Raw genomic sequence first — 18517 nt, 5'->3', positions numbered from 1 at the left:
CAGAGGAACTGAGGCCCCAAGAGCCCCGGGGTTTGGCCACAGCCAGCAAGTCCAGGGCGGAGCCTTGGTCTCTGGGTCCCAGTGACCCTCCCATCCCATGCCTCACCTCTCACAAACACATAGGTGCTCTGCTCCCGGGGGCCGAAAGGCGAGGGCACCCTGACCGTGTAGAGTCCCTCGTCCTCCTTATAGGCCCAGGACACCTGCAGGGATGCCTTTCGGTCTGCATAGAGGATCTGCCGACGTCCCGAGGACCTCAGTAGCCTGCCTGTGGAGGGAAAGGGGGTCCAGCACGAGCTCGGGGGATCCTGGTTTTACCAGCACTGCAGGGCTGGCTGGCTGGTATGACTAGTGTGAGGATCAGCTCAGGACAGGGGTGAGGACTTCAGGACTCTGCCAAGGCAGCCGCTGGACTCCGCAGGAGGCGGGGGAGGGGCAGGGCTTGGTGGGCACGGCCGGGGGGGCTCCAGGAGAGTGGTGGCCCAGGGAAATGGTTGGCCAGGTGGGGAATTGAGGGTTCTGTGAGGAAGAGAGATGGGGTCCAAAGAAGGGGGGCTTGTTGAAAACGAGGGGGGCTCAGGGGCAGGACCTGGGGCTTAAGGAAGGAAGTAAGGCTTGCTGAGGGGGCTCTGTAAAGGGGCCAGGGTCCCAGCGTGGGGGTCTCTGGGTGAGGAGGGCAGAGGGCCAGTTGAGGGGCTGTGGGTCAGTGAAGAGATTGGACTCCTTGGGCAGATGTCAGTGGGCTGATGGGGACTCTCAGAGGCTCTGTGGGACCCAGGAGTGGCCAGTCTGGCCCCTGGGGAGCCATTCCTTCTCTCTGCTCTAAGCAGAGGCTCCTCTTTCTGGCAGCACCTCTATTCTGGATGACAGGTTTGGGGGACACCCCGGCCTTGTTCCTCAGGACTCCAGTGGCTTCTGCACCCCTACCCCTCCCCCCAGCAGGTGCAGCCGAGGGTGCTGGGGGGAGGGGGAGAGCTGAGTTCCTTGATCTTTGGCTGCAGGCCTGTCACTGATGGGGCAGGAAGCCCAGCTGTCCTGCCCCCTTGTTGGGTCACCTTTTTCTGCTTAGCGGAGTCCTTGTCACAGCCCTGGCCTGTGACATCCCAGAGGCCTCCCAATGGTTATTTGCCTGGCACTCACGCCCTGACTCTGAGGAGTCCTGAACAAGCCACAGCAGCTCGAGCAGTGTGGGGCTGTCCTGCCTCCTGACCTTGGCTGCTGGTCGGATCGCTGCACATGCCATCGCTGGCCCTGGCTGGTCGTGGGGCACGCGGAGGGAGGAGCCAGTGCCGGGTGGGCGTGGCCGGGCCGTGGCCGCAGTTGTGCTGGGGGCTTCCTCCCCGGTTCCCGAGGTCGCTCATCTAAACCCACTGCCTGCCCAGGCCCCCCGCTCAGGCCTGGCACCCACCGGTACTTGGGGACCCGGCTGTGCTCCTGTCCTCCCTGGCCTCTTTGGCACCCACAAGGCAGCTGGTGCTGGATGGGGGAGGGGCACAGCCGAGTCAGGGGGGTCCCGGGGCGGAGCCAGGCTCCGTCCTTCTCCGGCTTCGGGCCTCTCTGGGGTGCCTCCGAGGGCAAGGGGTCCTCACCATCTCGGAACCACTGGATGTTCTGCTCAGCGTCTAACATGTCCTCAGAAAACAGGCAGGACAGGGAGAAGGGCTCCTTCTCACGGGCGAAGACCGGCTTCAGCACTGAGGTGAACTCCACGCCGGGGCCAGACATCCATCCTGGGGTGGGGACAGAAATTTGGGGCAGAAGTTTTCTGAGATGCCATCCTGACCTGGGGCCCAGATGGGAGTGAGGGCCCTGGGCATCCCTGCTCCTCTGGGTCAGGACTCAGCTCCCAACACAGTATGAGGAGGCACGGGCCCTGGTCCTGGGCCGCGGGAGGGTCTGGTCTAGGTAGGGACCAGATAAGTCCAAACAGCAATATTCAAAGGCTGAGTCCGGGCTTTTGGTTTCGCCTTGGTGACCCAGGTTTGGGCAGAGGACAGCTCAGCATCTGGGGCCTCTGTGGGGGTGGTCGTGGGTGTCCTTCCTAGTGGACAGTGGATGGCTCTGTTCTGGAAAGGACCACAGGGAGACCGAAGCCTGAACAAGGGGTCCCAGACGCCCCGCTCCTCGTGGGGGCCCACCCCACTCGGCTCACTTCCTTAGGAAAAAACTTTTTTCCGTCCTGGGGATCAAACCCAGGGGCACTCCCCCACTGAGCCACATCCCCAGCCCTTTTTATTTTATTTTGAGGGTCTCGCTAAGTTGCCAAGGGTGGCCTGGAGCTTGCCATTGTGGCCTCCGGAGTTGCCCACTTACTTTTAAAGATCTCTGAATCGAAGCCAGCTTCCTTCCCCAGGTAGGCTGAAAATTCAACACAAACGGAGTTGGGGAGCGTTCAGACCCCACATTCCTACCAGATGTGGGGCATGGGCCCTGATGTGGGTTCAGGTCCTGGGCTGTCAGTGGCTCCGGGTCAGTAATTCCTACCTGCTGGTGGTGGGTTGGGTTAGGAATGAATGAGATCATGTGAGTCAAGTCTTCAGCCAGAGCCTGACACACAGTAGGTACTTAGTAAATGCTGGTTTCCCTCTTCTGTCCCAACTTGCTCCAGGATCACACAGTGTCTTCACAGAGGTGGAGCCTGGTCAGGGACTCTGGGATTTCTGGTGGGATCAGCACTGACAGCCGACCAGAGGCTTAAGGGTACCGTCCACGTGACCACCAGGGAAGGACAAGAGCCGCCATGGCGCGCACAGTGCTTACCAAGCACAGCACACTAATTTGATTACTCCTCACAGCAGCCCTGTTGGTTGCTGCCATTGTCCCCGTAGAGAGGAGGAACCTGGAGCAGAGTCACACAGCTAACCCCAGAAGCCATGATGCCATCTGGCCCCTGGAAAGGTCCTTCCTGAGTGAGGTCCAGAGGGGCAGAAGGTACCCCAGGTGGTACAGAGGAACCCAAGGAGGAAGACCAGGGCTCCTGCCCCCCAGCCTGGGCCTTCCACTCAGACCCCAAAGTCGCCGGGCAGATGGGGGTGGGCAGTAATGGGGGTGAGAGGACGTCCTTAGCAGGGGCTGGCTAGAGTCTGGCCTCGGGCCCCTGGAGCTGTCGGCTCTGACAGAGGGAAGGACAGGATCTGGATGGAGTGAGGGGAAGAATGGGTGGACAGAGACACTGGCTCTGATGTCTGACCTTGGACTTGGCTCTGGCCAAGGCCTTAGGGCAGCTCAGATTTCCTCGCAGAGAGCCTGGCCTGGCAGCAGGACAGTTGCCTTCCAAGAGCTATTTGAGGAACAGGGCAGAGGGCGGGGAGACTGTGAAGGACAGTTAACAAGGTCTGTGAGCTGTGGGGCGGGTGGGGCTGGCCCCCTGCCTGTCAGCTGCCCGGGACAGTCGCCCTGGGTGGGGGGCGGAGGCTTCTTACTTCTAGGGGCCTTGAGGGCAGGGTCCACAGGTGCGACCCCTGGACAGTGCTCGGCCCTGGTTGCACAGAGGGACAGGAGCTATCCTTTCCCAAAGGCCTACTGGGTGCCAGGCTTTATCTACATCATCTCATTTAATCAACACGAGCACCTGAGCCAGGTAGGAGGCTCCCCTCGCACAGGTGAGCAAACTGTAGCTCAGAGAGGCAGTCACACAGTCAGTCAGCGGCACAGCAGGGATGGAAACTCGGGTCTAGCAAACTCCTGGGTGCCCTGCTTTGAGCTGTGATTTCCAATGCCCACAGGGTAAACCTCTAGGTCCAAGTTCAACTGGGAAATGTACACCAGAAGCCAAGAAGGCCAGCGGGGTCAGGTGGAGGTGGGGAGGCTTGGTCTTTGCCCCTGAAGACCCCCTCAGCAGGGTTGGCAGGGCCAGACCACCAGGCCCTCAGCTGGATCTGGACCTGAGTCCAAGTTGGCGGGACCAGAATGCTCTTGGGAGACAGGCAGGCAAGGTCGCCCTGAACAGTCGTAGGGTCGTGCTCTGCACAAAGGTGTCTCCTGCCAGGGCAGGTGGGGCTGAAATCCACTTGCCAAGTCATGTGGCCTGGTGTGGGGACAGCACCCACCTGGAGGAAAGCCCCCTTTTCTAATTCATCCTCCCAGTTCACAAGGTGCCATCCGTGCCCCCGATGACCCTGCAGGCGGCTCAGGATGGAGCGAGTCACTGAGGACGGTGCTGGTGCCGAGTGCGAGCTCAGGGCAGGTCGCCGCCTCGCCTCTCCTCCTGATTTCCTTGACACCAGTCCCGGGGCAGAGGATCCTGCCTGGCCATGCCTGCCACCATCAGCCGGCCACACTGGCCCTGCTCCCCATGCCAGTCTGAGGGAGGAGGCACCCACGTGCTCCAAAGGCCTCCAGGGAAGCAGCTCGACCCCTGGGGCTCCAGCTCAACCCCTGGTGCCAGAGGCCCCCACACTCCGCTGCCTTTGGGGGTCGGCCGCACTCATCCTGGGCCGCGGGGACGGCAGACTTACTGCGGACGAGGACTTTGGCGAAGGAGGAAGCCTGGCCGTAGGCATTTTTCACCATCACAGTGTAGGTGGCAGAGTCCTCAATGGTACACCTGAAAAGGAGAGAAGGAAAAGTGCCCTTCTCCATGCTCTGATGTCCTTTGAAGAACTGGGGACACACACCAGCCTCAGCCTCCCCAGGGGAAAGTGCTTTGAAAATATCATGTGCTACATTGCATGGTTATTAGTGACTCTGGAGGATCAGAGAGGTGCATTGACTTGCCCAGAGTCACACAGCAACTGGAATTCAAGCAGGCTTCAAGGTGATAAGCCCTCTCCTGGCACTGCCTCCTGCCCAGGGCTCCTCCCTTCTTAACAGCAGCAGACAGATGTGCCCAAGGCCTATGCTAATCTGTGTTAGAGCCGGGCAGATGCCCAGGTCTTCTCAGTCTCAGCCTGGATCTCACTAGCAGGCCAACTCTGTCATGTTCCCAGAGGAAGTGTGGGCTCTACCCCAGGGCACCTGGTGACCATGGCAGTAGGTGGTAGGATGTGAACATGTGGCCCCATCAGCAAGCTGAGAGGCTTGGTGCCTCCTCATCCCCCACCGCCCAGGGCGGGGATCCCTCTTGCTTTGTGGGCCAGTCTCGCCTGGCCCTGAAGCCCCGTCCCTGCCTGCCGTCCCTGGCTGCGCGGGCCGGGGTACACCTCCCTGTCGTAGCCTTGTCTGCTCGGGTGTTTTTGCCCTGATACCCACTCAGCTTCTGGAGGGAGGGATCCTCGCCTGTTCCCTCACCTGTGAATGGGACAGCAGTGCTTGGTGGAGGGGATCGGGGATCGGGGGTGCAAAGCTCCTCGCCAGGGAGAAATGCAACCGTACCTACGTGGGACAGTCCCGCCTGCCTGTCCCATGGCGCTCCCTCCAAGCACCTGCCTCTTCCTTCAGAATCCTGCTCAAGACTTACCGCCTCCTGCAAGGCCGCTCCCCCCAACTGCTTCCCTTGTGGGTGTGTGCAGGTGTGCGCGTATGCAGAGGTGTGTGCAGGTGTGCGCAGACGCACGGTGCTTTCTCTCCGGGGGAAGGAGCTTTCCCTGTGAGCTGGGCTCGGCCCTCGGTCCTCGCTGCTGCGTCCCCTTGTCTCCTCTTGTGTTCCAGGGCAGGCTTTGTGTGTGTGTGTGTGTGTGTGTGTGTGTGTGTGTGTGTGTGTGTGTTTCTAATTCCTGGGCCCCCTCAGACCCACTTAGGCTGTATCTGGGGCAGGGGAGGCCCATCTTGGGGATCATTATGTTCACAGCACCCAACATGCGAACGTGGGGAACGGCTGGAGGAAGGGTTCAGGGTCCTGCTCGGGCGTTGGTGCTCCTGGGCCCCGGGGTCAGGGTCTCTCCTGGTTTCGCAGCCTCACCTCCTGATCTCCAGGGTCAGCAGCCCGTAGTTGTTGACGATTCGGTACTTCCCCGCGGGAAACAGCCGGGGATCGATGCGCATGTCGTCTTTGTACCTGTGGAGACACGGGGGCTGTGGCAGGCCGGGTGGTTCTGAGCCTCTCGGGCTGGATTCCAGCCTCAGCCTGGTGCTGCTCACACCTGGGCCCCCCCGGGTGGGGCTTCACGGCTCCCAGCCTCAGTTGTCCTGGCCTGTGGAATGGGAGTGTAACAGCACCGGCCCCACAGGGCACCTGAGGCTGAAGAGAGGGCGTGTGGAAAGCGTCCCCCGCCCCCTGCGGGCTGCAGACGCTCAGACCTTCACCCCCTTCTGGGGCCAGAGACGCTGAGCCCACAACTGGGCACTTGCTCATCCCAGGCGCACCTCAGGGGTGCCCCAGGGTCCCTGTCCAGCTCTCCCCTCCTCTCTGACGGGCCTTGCAGGGAAGCTGCCCCCGTCCCTGTCTCCCTGGCCAGCTCCTGGGGTTAGCTCTTCCAAACTGTCTAAATTTTGGCTCTCCTTTGAATCACGGGGGAGGTAAAACCTCCACGCGGGCTCAGCGGAAGGCCTACCGCAAGCTCTGGGTTCCGCCCCAGCACCCCAACCAGACAAAACCCGAGCAGGAGCCTCGGGGACTCGCGTCTGGCGTCGCTGATGGCTCCCCACTTCTCCCTGAAGCCGCGGACTTCTCCCCGGCCACCCCACCTGCAGCCTGGCTCCTCGCCCCTGTCCTGGGAGGCGTGGCCACGTGCCAGCGTGGAGGACAGTGGGTGAGGATGAGCGGCACGGGGCACCTCTCACGACTGGCACAGTGCCCTGCAGCACCCTGAAGGCCAGGGCTGCACCCGAGCGGGATCGGGAAGACGCTCGCAGGAGAGAAAAATGACCTCCTACCTTTAAGACACAGAGGAACCCAGGACACAGGCAGATCGGTGAGGCTGGAGCGTCAGAGGTGGGACGTGGGCATCCGTACCTTGTGAACTCCCTGGGTGGCCAAGCAGATCACCCTGCCCTGGACACTACCTCTGTTTTCTGTGACCTCTGAGGTTTCATTCTCCCTGATGTATGGACGGGACAGTGGCGGGGGCCTGGGGGCCTAAGGGTCCCAGGCTGGGAAGAGGGTAGATGTCAGTAGAAGTTAGGAAGCCTGGGTTCTTGACACCGCATACTGTGTGACATTGGAAAAATCAGTGCCCCTCTCTGGGCCTCTGTGTCCCAGAGGTCACTGTATGGACAGTCTCCTGAGGCGACTGTGTGAGGCTTCTCTCTCTGGCCCAGTGCTGGTGGTTAAGATTGAAGAGGAGGGTGCTCCTCTTCGCCAAGAGAGGGCGCCCCAGCCTCAGGGTGCTGCCTTCCTTCATCTGGTCAGGCTGTTTGTCTTCATGGCAACCAAACAGAGCCACACCCACACAGTCACCCGGCTGTGCCCTCTTAGGAAAGGGGCCCAACTAAGACTTCTGTGGGGAGGGCGGGGCCTACTCAGCGCACCCCATCCCTCTGGCTCTTACAGGTCCCTGGGCCAGGGTTAGACCCCACCCCACACCTGTCGGGAACATTCCAGACACCCCAGGCTGGCTTGGCTGAGAAGACGGTAGCAGCTGCAGCTCTGGACACATCCTCAGCCCGCCCTGCCCCTGGGCCTCCGTCTCCCCTGTACCCCCAGGCCTGTGAAGCCCAGGCTCTGCCGACTGTCCGAAGTGGCATCCCATAATAGAACGACATTAACTGGGACCACCGAGGAGAGGAGACCCGCCCAGAACCTGGCTCAGAGAGGCCCTGGTGAAAGAGCGAGATTTCTGCCATTTATCTAAGTTTATATTTTGGCACATATTTTGATGTTGGATTTTACTTTTAAGGACGCTTGGTCTGAGAGGGAGATTCTAACCGCCTCAGCTAAGGTGGCCAGAACCCCAGAGCCTGGGGCTTTCAATGTGCCGGCCCAGCAACGTCCGAGGGTCGTCTCCGGGTTGCTGTGGACGCCTCACCTCGTTCTGACCCTGTGGCGAGCGTGGGGGCACTGGCGCCCTCCCCGGCTCTGCACACTCCAGGATCCGTGGCTAGGCGTCAGGGTCCCTAGTGTCCCAGTGTCCCTGCTCTGCACACTCCAGGGTCCGTGGCTAGGCGTCAGGGTCCCTAGTGTCCCAGTGTCCCAGTGTCCCCGGCTCTGCACACTCCAGGATCCGTGGCTAGGCGTCAGGGTCCCTAGTGTCCCAGTGTCCCAGTGTCCCCGGCTCTGCACACTCCAGGATCTGTGGCTAGGCGTCAGGGTCCCTAGTGTCCCAGTGTCCCCCGCTCTGCACACTCCAGGATCTGTGGCTAGGCGTCAGGGTCCCTAGTGTCCCAGTGTCCCAATGTCCCCGGCTCTGCACACTCCAGGATCCGTGGCTAGGCGTCAGGGTCCCTAGTGTCCCAGTGTCCCTGCTCTGCACACTCCAGGGTCCGTGGCTAGGCGTCAGGGTCCCTAGTGTCCCAGTGTCCCAGTGTCCCCGGCTCTGCACACTCCAGGATCTGTGGCTAGGCGTCAGGGTCCCTAGTGTCCCAGTGTCCCAATGTCCCCGGCTCTGCACACTCCAGGATCTGTGGCTAGGCGTCAGGGTCCCTAGTGTCCCAGTGTCCCTGCTCTGCACACTCCAGGGTCCGTGGCTAGGCGTCAGGGTCCCTAGTGTCCCAGTGTCCCAGTGTCCCCGGCTCTGCACACTCCAGGGTCCGTGGCTAGGCGTCAGGGTCCCTAGTGTCCCAGTGTCCCAATGTCCCCGGCTCTGCACACTCCAGGATCTGTGGCTAGGCGTCAGGGTCCCTAGTGTCCCAGTGTCCCTGCTCTGCACACTCCAGGGTCCGTGGCTAGGCGTCAGGGTCCCTAGTGTCCCAGTGTCCCAGTGTCCCCGGCTCTGCACACTCCAGGGTCCGTGGCTAGGCGGTCAGGGTCCCTAGTGTCCCAGTGTCCCTGCTCTGCACACTCCAGGGTCCGTGGCTAGGCGTCAGGGTCCCTAGTGTCCCAGTGTCCCCGGCTCTGCACACTCCAGGATCTGTGGCTAGGCGTCAGGGTCCCTAGTGTCCCAGTGTCCCTGCTCTGCACACTCCAGGGTCCGTGGCTAGGCGTCAGGGTCCCTAGTGTCCCAGTGTCCCAGTGTCCCCGGCTCTGCACACTCCAGGGTCCGTGGCTAGGCGGTCAGGGTCCCTAGTGTCCCAGTGTCCCTGCTCTGCACACTCCAGGGTCCGTGGCTAGGCGTCAGGGTCCCTAGTGTCCCAGTGTCCCCGGCTCTGCACACTCCAGGATCTGTGGCTAGGCGTCAGGGTCCCTAGTGTCCCAGTGTCCCCCGCTCTGCACACTCCAGGATCCGTGGCTAGGCGTCAGGGTCCCTAGTGTCCCAGTGTCCCGGCTCTGCACACTCCAGGGTCCGTGGCTAGGCGTCAGGGTCCCTAGTGTCCCAGTGTCCCCCGCTCTGCACACTCCAGGGATCTGTGGCTAGGTGGTCAGGGTCCCTAATGTCCCAGCGTCCCCGGCTCTGCACACTCCAGGATCTGTGGCTAGGCGTCAGGGTCCCTAGTGTCCCAGTGTCCCAGTGTCCCCGGCTCTGCACACTCCAGGATCCGTGGCTAGGTGGTCAGGGTCCCTAATGTCCCAATGTCCCCCGCTCTGCACACTCCAGGGATCTGTGGCTAGGTGGTCAGGGTCCCTAATGTCCCAGCGTCCCCGGCTCTGCACACTCCAGGGATCCATGGCTAGGCGGTCAGGGGTGCCTAGGGCGCCAGCCCACCGCCCAGCCCTGCCTTCCTCTCCTCTCCTCTCGCCTCCTGTGCCCTGGGCGCCCTCGGGGTGTGGGGCTCCCTGATGCCCTGACCTGGGCTCCGCCTGCTCCCCTGGGGCTCCAGGCAAGCGGCTGGGAGCCGCCTCCGGGTCCTTCCCTAAGCCCCTCAGGAGCAGATCCCTTCCTGTCCTCCACTGAGTGAATGGATTTGCTTGACAAGCTGGGATCCTCCGACCTGGGGCTGGTTTCCAGCAGGGCCTGGACGGAACCTCTGGAGGCCCTCCCTGCCCAGGGGTGGGGGTGGAAGCGTGTGGGGCCAGGAGCTGCCTGGGCGGGAGGGGCCGCGCCTGGCTTCCACCCTCCAGGAATGCCTGGCTCTGTGTGGCAACCTCGTTGGCAGGAGTGGAAGCTACTTCCCCCCTTTCCCGGACACCAGAGGCTGCCACAGAATGCCTGAGACAGGGGCCTCCGGGCTTGGCTGCGGGGCCGGACAGCTGAGGCTCTGACCTCCGCTCAGCCCACGCTGGTGTTGGACGCTGTCCTACTATGCGGACCAGGATGCATGTAGGGACTTCCTTGGGCCCTTGGAACCCCAGCTCCTGGCCCAGTGCCCAGCTGGCTGGCAGTGACGAGGCCCAGTGCCAACTCCCTCGAGTCGCCTCCCTTGGTTGCTCCTGTCCTAAGCAACTTTCTCTTCCTGAGCGTTCTGTGCTCTTTATGAGAAATGCCCGCATAATGGCTGCTGTCTGGCTTTCTAGGCCAGGAGGGGAGCTACGGGCTTGGAGGCAGGAGCCCTGAGTTTGAATCCTGACTGTGTGACCTTAGGCAACTCACATTACCTCTCTGGTCCTGGATCTCCTCACCTGTGGGAGGGCAGCAGTCTCACCCTGTGAGTAGCTCTGAGGCTCAAATGCGAGAAAAGTGCTGGGTCAATGTCAAGTGAGTCCCAGCACAAAATGCTGCTTTTTTCCTTGCGTTCTCTGTTCACCCTCGAGATCTGGCTCCTATGCCACAGCCTCTGAGGAGCCTTCCAGCCGAGGCAGCCAATTCTGCCCTTCACCTCTTTGATCTAAAATGTGACCCACGAGTGTCCCTCTCTGTGTCCTCTCTCTCGGGGCTGAGCACCCCTGAGGGTGAGACTCTGGGTCTTCCCTGTGTCCAGTGCCCCAGTCGGGCCCTGAGGTGGTGACACTCTAGGTACATATTTGTCAAACCCCCTTCTTTGCCCCGAGGTGCCTGGCAGAGGGCCTCAGGTGCAGGAGAGCTCGGTACCTGTGGCTCCACTGTGTGATGACACGTCTCCTTCCGGGAGGTGCCACCCCTCCTCACCACGCCTGTGCAGGGGACCCCTCCCCGCGATCCTGGCTCTGGGGTTCTGCTATGATCGGTCTCCCAGCAATGGGTACCTCCCGCTTCCCCAGCCCTTTTTAAATTCTGAAGTCTTCTGTGCTGTCGAGGCTTCAAATGTTTACGGCAGGCAAGTGGGACAGGTCTTCAGCCCATTCTACAGAGTAGGAAACTGAGGCAGGAGCAGAAAGGCGAAGACACAGGCCCGAAACCATCCTCGAGCGAAGAGAGGGAGTCAAGCCTGGAACACAGGCGTCTGCCCGAGGCCTGAGTTCCTCCCCCGTTAGGGCCCTGCCTGCTCCCCCGGCCACTGTCCTGCCTCCTGCCATCTTCCCCCAAGCCCTGAGACGGGGAGCGGCTGCTTCTCCTGCCACCGGAATCATATTTTTACAAGGCTGGCTCTCAGAGGCCCAGTCTTCCTGCTGGGCTGGAGGGAGGTGGCTAAGAATAACCCGGGTCTGCGGCTCCCGGCAGCTGTTGCTACTGGGGGGTGGGCAGAGCGCAGGTCTGTGGGTGTGTGGCTTTGCTAAAAGCCCCCGGGGGGCCTTGGGCTCTTGGGTGCTCTGGGGCCTGGGTGGCTTACCAGGTGACCTGGGGTGGCGGCGAGGCCTGGACGGTGCAGGTCAGCAGCACCGTGGCGTGCTCCCAGACGGCGTGGGAGCGCAGTGGGATCCAGAACCAGGGTCCCCGGCCGGAGCACAGCTCCCTCAGCTCCTTGGCCTCCTGGACCTTCTCCTCCGTCTGGAGGGGGTGGGGCGTGTGTGACTCCTGAGAGCCGCGACCACCTCCCCCATCTTTGCCGTGGCCTCCTCCCTGCTGCCCTGGGGGGCTGGGCCTCCAGCGGAGGGGCAGTGCTTCCAGCGGGCAGGGCATGGACTCTGGAACCGCCTGGCCCGGGATGGGGCCTGACTCTGTCCCCCACTAGCTGTGGCCACAGGCAGGGCCTGTTTCCTTACCTGAAAAGCGTGGGTGATGATACTATTTGTTTAACCCCATGGGATTTAGAGCTGAATATGTGACATACGTGCAAAAGCCCTTGGAGGTGTGACCTGGGAGGGGCCCGGGGAGTGGCTTCAGATGCCCGCTTGTCAGGAAGGTGTCCCCTGGGGCTCTTCTGTGTTCTAAACACTGGGAACCTGACTCACTATTCCGCCTTGGCACTGAGGTCTAGAAACCGAGGCTCAGGAATAGCAAGCCACTTGCCCCAGGTCACACAGCGAGGGGGTGGCCCAGGGCCTGGGTCCTTCCCCGCGTGCCTCCTGACAAGGGGACAGTGCAGATGCTAGGTGGTGGGTCACAGGAGCCGCGGGGCTTGCAGCCCACACCCTCACCCGCAGTCTCAGTGCCTTCCTGTCCCGTCGCTGGCGCAGCAGCCGCTGGGTCCGCAGGAAGGCCACCTCTGTCTTCTCCCAGTCGTTGCCGAAGCCCACCCGCTTCTGCCCGCGCTCCTCCAGCTCCACGGCCGAGGTCTGGCGCCTCAGCTGGGCTTCCCTGCCGTGGCGAAGGCCAGTAGGTCTCAGAGGAGGCCGGGAGGGCCCGGGGTGTCCTGACCAGTTCTGTCCCCAAGGCTGGCAATGCCAGCAGCACGTCACACGTCTTTAGGAAAAGGACCACTTTGCTTCTGGTCCTGCCTCTTAAACACCCCGGGAGGGCCCTGCTTGCAGCCGGTACTTAATAAAAGCTTGGCTGTGGTTAGAGTTTGTAAGGTGCCTATGCAAACCTCTGTTGGCCTGTGTTCCCTACGGCCGAGTGGACAGCCATTAGTCTCCCCATTAGATAAGAACTTAGGGTTAGTGACCTGCTTCAGGCCAGCAAGGTGGTGGCCGAGACCTCCCAACCCAGGACCCTGCCCAAAGCCAGAGGCTGCCTCTGGGGTGTCACCCTCGGAGACCTTCCCCACCTGGGGACAACCTGTCTGCGACTCGGGGCTCAGCCCACCCTCACTGTTGGTGATGGGCTGGCCCCCTCGGTTGCGGGACCCTTCTGCAGGGCAGTGTGTGGGTTTGGGGCTGAGACGGCTCTGGCCTTGAACTCCTGCCTAGCCCTTTTCTTGACCTGTAACTTTGGGTGGGTTCTGTAAGCTCTGTGTGGGAGGCAGGGGACTAGACAGGAAGGACCCTCCTCGGCCAGGGCTCCCTGGGAAGGTCATGTGACTTACCAGGACACCTCTGAGGAGGCGGTCAGGGCCAAGGCAGCGGCCAGGGCGTAGTCAGCAGCACTGAACTGATGCTCCTCCTCACTGCACCAGGACAGGGGGCTCTGACTCCTGCGCACTGGCTGGGGGCCTTGGGACTCTGCTGTACCCCAGGGCACCAGAGGCACAGCCAAGCCCCCTCCTCAGGCAGGGATCTCAGAAAGGAAGGCTGTGCCTCCCGCATCAGACTGGGGTCCTCGGAGGGCAGGGGGCAGGGCCGTGCCTCCCCATCAGACTGGGGTCCTCGGAGGGCAGGGGGCAGGGTGCCTCCCCATCAGACTGGGGTCCTCAGAGGGCAGGGGGCAGGGTGCCTCCCCATCAGACTGGGGTCCTCGGAGGGCAGGGGGCAGGGCCGTGCCTCCCCATCAGACTGAGACCGGTAGAGGGAAAGGCCGAGCCCCAGGAGAAGGCGGGGCTGTGCCGCCCCTTGGGGTTGGGCCCTCCAGAGGCGGCTCCGCCCTCAGCCTGGGGCTCCCTCTGCGCACCTGCTGCGGAAGGTCCTCCTGCTCACGGAGGAGCCCATGTGCAGGCTCTGCTGTCGCTCCTCCTTGTGCTCCTCCTCCTGCCGCCGTTCCAGCCTGTGCACCTGCACGGCCTGCGGGGGCCGGGGCTCCCCCACGCTTCCGGGGCTGTGAGGCAGAGTCATGGCCACGGAGCGACGACCTGCCAAGGCCAAGGAGCGCGGTCATCCCACCGGCGTCTGCCCACGCCTCTGTGAGGGCTGCAGGGGAGGGTCTCTCTCTCTGGGGACCAATAGGGGACCCGAGGCCCGTGAGGGAGAGGGACCTGCCCGTGGTGGCAGAGGAGGGCAGCACTGGGAGTGACTGGCACTGCTGTCCAAGGCCGTCCAGGACGCAGGACCGTCAGGTGCCCTCGCTGCCCCACGGCTTCCTCCCCTGGAGGGCCGTCCCTGTCTCCTGCTCTCCAGTCCGACCTGAGGGTGTCAGCGGCACCGCGGTTCAAGGCAGGGACTCCAGGGCCAGCCCGCAGGGCACGACCTCTGATCCTCACCCCTTACACAGCTCACCAGCGTGTGGCCAGGACTCCATGACTTGGTTTCCTCCTCCACAAGACGGGTCCCCTCCCCACTGGCTGTAAAGGTTGGGTGAGGCCTGGGGCTGAGCCACCACCACACGTGTCCCCGAGGTCCCTCTGAAGCCAAGCTCCGGGTCACCTGGTGGCCTCCCTGGAAAGCTCCCACACCCTCTCCAGGTGGGGATTCTGGTGGGCAGGCCTCCGCTGGGACAACCCTGCCTGGACTTCAGAAGGAGGTGGAGGAGGAGACCACCCCTCGGCCTTCCTGCTGGCCCGTCCTTACCTCCAGAGGGGCGCACTGCAGGTGGCCGTGTGTGTAGATTATCCTCTAACCTGGGTGTGAACACAGCACCCAGGGGACCCTTTCTCTGGGTCCATGACAGGGGACTTGAGTCCAGTGGCCTCCTTGGACATCCCTTGGCCTGGAAGCGGCCTGGGGTGTCAGGGGCTCCGGCTGCCTTGGGCCGGTCTTAGTGGGCACGTGCTCCTTCCAGTTCCTAAACATGCTCCCTTTGGGTGTCTACAGCCGTGGCCATCAGGATGGAGAGTGGGTGACAAGACTGGGCGACGACAGAGTCAGCCACCACCGAGACATGTCCCTAAAGATCCCTTGGCTCCTGCTGAGAATCTCAGCACAACACAGCTGAGAGTTACCCCTTTGGCTTCCTGCCTGGCTCCTCCCAATGGAAGAGGACTCTGCACCCGAGAAGTCGCCAACCTGCTCATCCCCACTGTTGTCCTCGCAAGCCACGAGGAGACTGCTGGACCCCACCCTGCGTGAGCCCTGTGTCCCGTTGCTCTCCGGGACATGTGGCCCTGGCCCCAGCAGCCAAGGGTTAACTGTCCCTGGCCTCGGCTCTGGCTCCCTTCCGGGGGCTGCGCTGTCCTGATTGGCACAGTGGTGGGGCGGGCCAAGCGCTCATCCCTGACCTCCGGGGCCTCCGGCAGTCAGACCCCCGCTTTAGCGGATGAGCCACTGATGCTTTTTAAAGCACTGACAGCGGCGTGGGATTAAGCGGGCACAAGTCTGTGGCCTGCGCTGCCCTTTTCCCAGAGCGTTGTGTGGGCCTGGCCGGGAAGGGTCCTGGCTCTCCTGCAGATGCCCCAGGAGACCCTTCCCCTTCCCCAAGAGGGACAGAGACGTGGCTGATGGGCCCCTCAGAGAGCTGAGCGCAGAGGTGGACACGTCCTGCCCTGTGGGCTGTTTAGCTGGGACGTGCTGTTTCCCAGAGGCTACAATGGCCTGGCCTGATGAGCTGGCCCGTTTCCTGCCAGTCAACCCAGGCCCTGAGGCCGACCCCCCACAGCCCTGAGATGGGGTTCCCAGGACTCGCTCTCTTTTTCTGCCTGTGGGCTCAGCCCAGCAGGGCTCGCTGGGCCAGCAACTCTGCGGGACTTGCCAGTCATCCTGTGGCTGACTCCAGTCCCCAGGGCATCCCTGAAGGGACTTTTATGTGGCCCTTTCACATCACAGAGGACTTGGCTCAGGTGACCAGGCCACATGAAGGTGGGACGGGGCGAAGGTTTCTGGGATCCCTCTTCTCCCGTTTTCACGGGGTGCTGCCTGAGCACCAGTCTCCCAGCTGCGTTCAAACACACACACACACACACACACACACACACACACACACACCCCATGCCCCAATGGGAAGCTGGGGTCTCGCTTCCCAGAGCTGTCCCTCTAACCCTGATCTCTAAAAGTGACTCACAGAGGCAGCTGTGTCCACTCAGGAGTCTCTGGGGAGAAAATTACAGAGGGTGAGAGGGTTTTTGGTCTCTTCTTGCCCTTGGCTCAGCAAGGACTGGGAGAAGAATGTGATCTGGAGCGCGCCCGATCTTAAATATAGCAGGGCTGGGACACTGTGGTGACAATGGGTGGGAGCTGGGGGCGGGGGAGGACGGGAGGCGGGGGGAGGGCTGTCCATCCAGCTCTGCGGGGTGGCAGCGACAGGTGGAGCGGCCCCACCCCGCATGCCGCTCCTCCCCTGGCTGTGCCCAGCTCTAGCCCCTATTCTAGTGGGAAGAGCAAGGGCTCCGGCCGTTGTGTGGAAGGTGGCAGCAGCTGCTTTTCCTGGCTCTTCCCAGCTGTGGAAGTCCTGATCGGAACTCAACCTCCGGCTGGCTGGGCGCCCTGGGAAAGGGACTCGGCCTCTCTGATCTGATCCCCTTTCTGAAAATGAGACACAGTGGTGGGAGACAGTGGAGGGAAGGCGACCTAAACATTAGTCTGCCGTGCTCGTGGGTGATCCCTGGCTGTGGAGGAGGCTCGTGGCTTCTCCGCCCTCCACCACCCCAACATCAGCCTGCCCGCTGTCATGTCGTGTGTGGGGGGAGGCTGGAGAGGAGTTGGGAGCCATCGGGAAGGTACACCTGGGCCCCGTCCAGAGGGTGAGTGGGTCTGGGAAGGCCGCACCTGCTCCGACCCCCGCTGGCCTCCTCCTGGGGCCACAGGTGGCCACCTACAGCAGGGCCTGTTGCTCTTCTGGGCCTCAGGGCTACCCCCTGGAGAGGAAGCACCAGAGAGTTCTTCAACCCGTCTTACCCCCGTGTCCCAGTGAAAAGCCTTCTAAACGCCCCTGCTTCTGTCCTCCCTCTGGTCTCAGTGTTAACAGCATCTCATGGGAACATGGGTGTGTCCCGCCCATCTTCCACTGTCCCAGCGAGGACAGGGTTCCAGGATGCACCCGCCGTGAAAGCTGAGCGGGAATCTGCACAGCTAAGACTGTGCTCTGTCCAGCAGGACAGCTACGCCGGTCCTCTAGCCCCCTCCCCTCCAAGGCATCCTGCTGGGATGAACCAGGTGCACACCAGGGTCAGGGGCACCCCGAGTCTGACTGGCCTGTGCTCCCAACCTGTCCCCCTCTTCTTAGCAGTATGACCTTGGGCAATAGCCATTCTGGCTTGATTAAGCCTGCTTACTGTCTGAATGAACAGAGTCTCTATCACATACAATAGATGTCTGCCCAATGGTGGGGTTCTCCGGTACCCCCTGGCCGGCCACACACCCGTGATGTACCCACTCATCACTGGGACCTCTGTATATGCAGCTGACCCTCCGTCATGAGGCTGAGACAAGATGACTTGGAGCTGCACAAACTTTGTGCACAACATCAAACCTCTACCTGTTAATAAGGGGGTGCCTTGGCCTTTTGGGCCTCAGTTTCTTCATCTGTGAATTGGGATAAGTTCCAAGATGGTGGGGAACTTGCCTGCCTGTCTTGTCTACTCTATCCTCAGCCCCAAGAATAGTGCCTGGTGTAAAACAAGGCCCTTGATCTGGGTTTGTTTGAAAATGAATGAAGGGGGCGGGGGTGTTGCTCGGTGGTAGAGCACTTGCCTCGCACGTGTGAGGTCCTGAGATCAATCCCCAGCACAGCAGTGAATCAAAACATACGTAGAAATGAAGGATGAACAAATGGACCTAACTCCATTCAGGCTGCCAGAACAAAATGCCTTAGAATGGGTAGTTTGTAAATAACAGAGATATGTTTCTCATGGTTTGGAGCCTGGGAAGGTCACGATCAAGGCACCTGCAGCCTCAGTGTCTGGTGAAAGCTGGCTCTGCACCCGCACGTGATGGAAGAGGCACAAGAGCTAGGGCGTTCCCCTCAACCTCTTTTATAGGGGCAATCGTCCCACTGTGGAGGGAGCAGCCCTCGCGAGGCAATCGCCTCCCGAAGTCCCCACCTCTTAACGTTATTGTGTGGGGATTAGGCTTCCACATATGAATTTGGGAACCAACATTTAGACCATGGCAATTAACCTTCCAAAATGGTTGTGAGACTCAAATGCAATAAAAAATGTGTAAGAATACTGGTATAGTGCCTGGCTCCCTTCCTCCCTCCTTCCCTCCTTCCTTCCTTCCTTCCTTCTTTCCTCCCTCCCTCCCCCCCCTTTCCTCCCTCCCTCCCTCCTTTCCCTTACCTTCCTCCCTCCCTCCTTCCTTCCTTCCTTCCACCCTCCCTCCCTCCTTCCTTCCTTCCTTTTCCTGCTCTTAGGACCTAACCCTGCTTCACCTACCAAGAGAGCAACCAAACTGTCCTTGGCTCATGGCTCCACCTGGTGGCATAAATGGAGAACTGCCTGGCCGATGCTTCTTACTTCCTGGGGCCCAAGGAGATAATGAGCCCGCTCCACCCAGATTCCTGCTCTGTGGCTCTCACTCGCCAGTTTATTCCAGTTACCGTTCTCCTCATGTGTATGTCCCCTGTTGCTGTCCCCGCCCTACCTTCCCGGTGCTTCTCCTCCATACCATGGGAAGGGAAAATGGGTTCAGGCAGCCAAGGGGCTGAGCAGGAGGCTGAGTCTCCGAGCTGTGTCCCCCAGCATCAGC

At 61.7% G+C, this 18517-nt stretch overlaps 1 protein-coding gene across 1 annotated transcript in view; it reads right to left on the bottom strand.

Annotated features, from left to right (window-relative positions):
- The window catches only part of Myom3 (myomesin 3), a 44744-nt gene extending 28738 nt beyond the window's left edge, over window positions 1–16006 (bottom strand). Inside the window, exons 1-10 of the mRNA XM_047527829.1 lie at window positions 15894–16006; window positions 13635–13812; window positions 13114–13194; window positions 12287–12446; window positions 11539–11696; window positions 5840–5935; window positions 4458–4546; window positions 2314–2358; window positions 1590–1730; window positions 107–268 (exon numbers count right to left, since the gene is read on the bottom strand). Coding sequence (XP_047383785.1) covers window positions 107–268; window positions 1590–1730; window positions 2314–2358; window positions 4458–4546; window positions 5840–5935; window positions 11539–11696; window positions 12287–12446; window positions 13114–13194; window positions 13635–13795 — 1093 coding nt within the window. The 5' untranslated portion in view covers window positions 13796–13812; window positions 15894–16006. The remainder of the gene's footprint in view (window positions 1–106; window positions 269–1589; window positions 1731–2313; window positions 2359–4457; window positions 4547–5839; window positions 5936–11538; window positions 11697–12286; window positions 12447–13113; window positions 13195–13634; window positions 13813–15893) is intronic.
- Between the last annotated feature and the right edge of the window lie 2511 nt (window positions 16007–18517).

This window comes from Sciurus carolinensis, chromosome 1, assembly GCF_902686445.1.
Source record: "Sciurus carolinensis chromosome 1, mSciCar1.2, whole genome shotgun sequence".
NCBI classification, from domain to species: domain Eukaryota; kingdom Metazoa; phylum Chordata; class Mammalia; order Rodentia; family Sciuridae; genus Sciurus; species Sciurus carolinensis.
The sequence above is the reverse complement of the archived record's forward strand: the minus strand, read 5'-3'. Positions and strand labels throughout refer to the sequence as shown.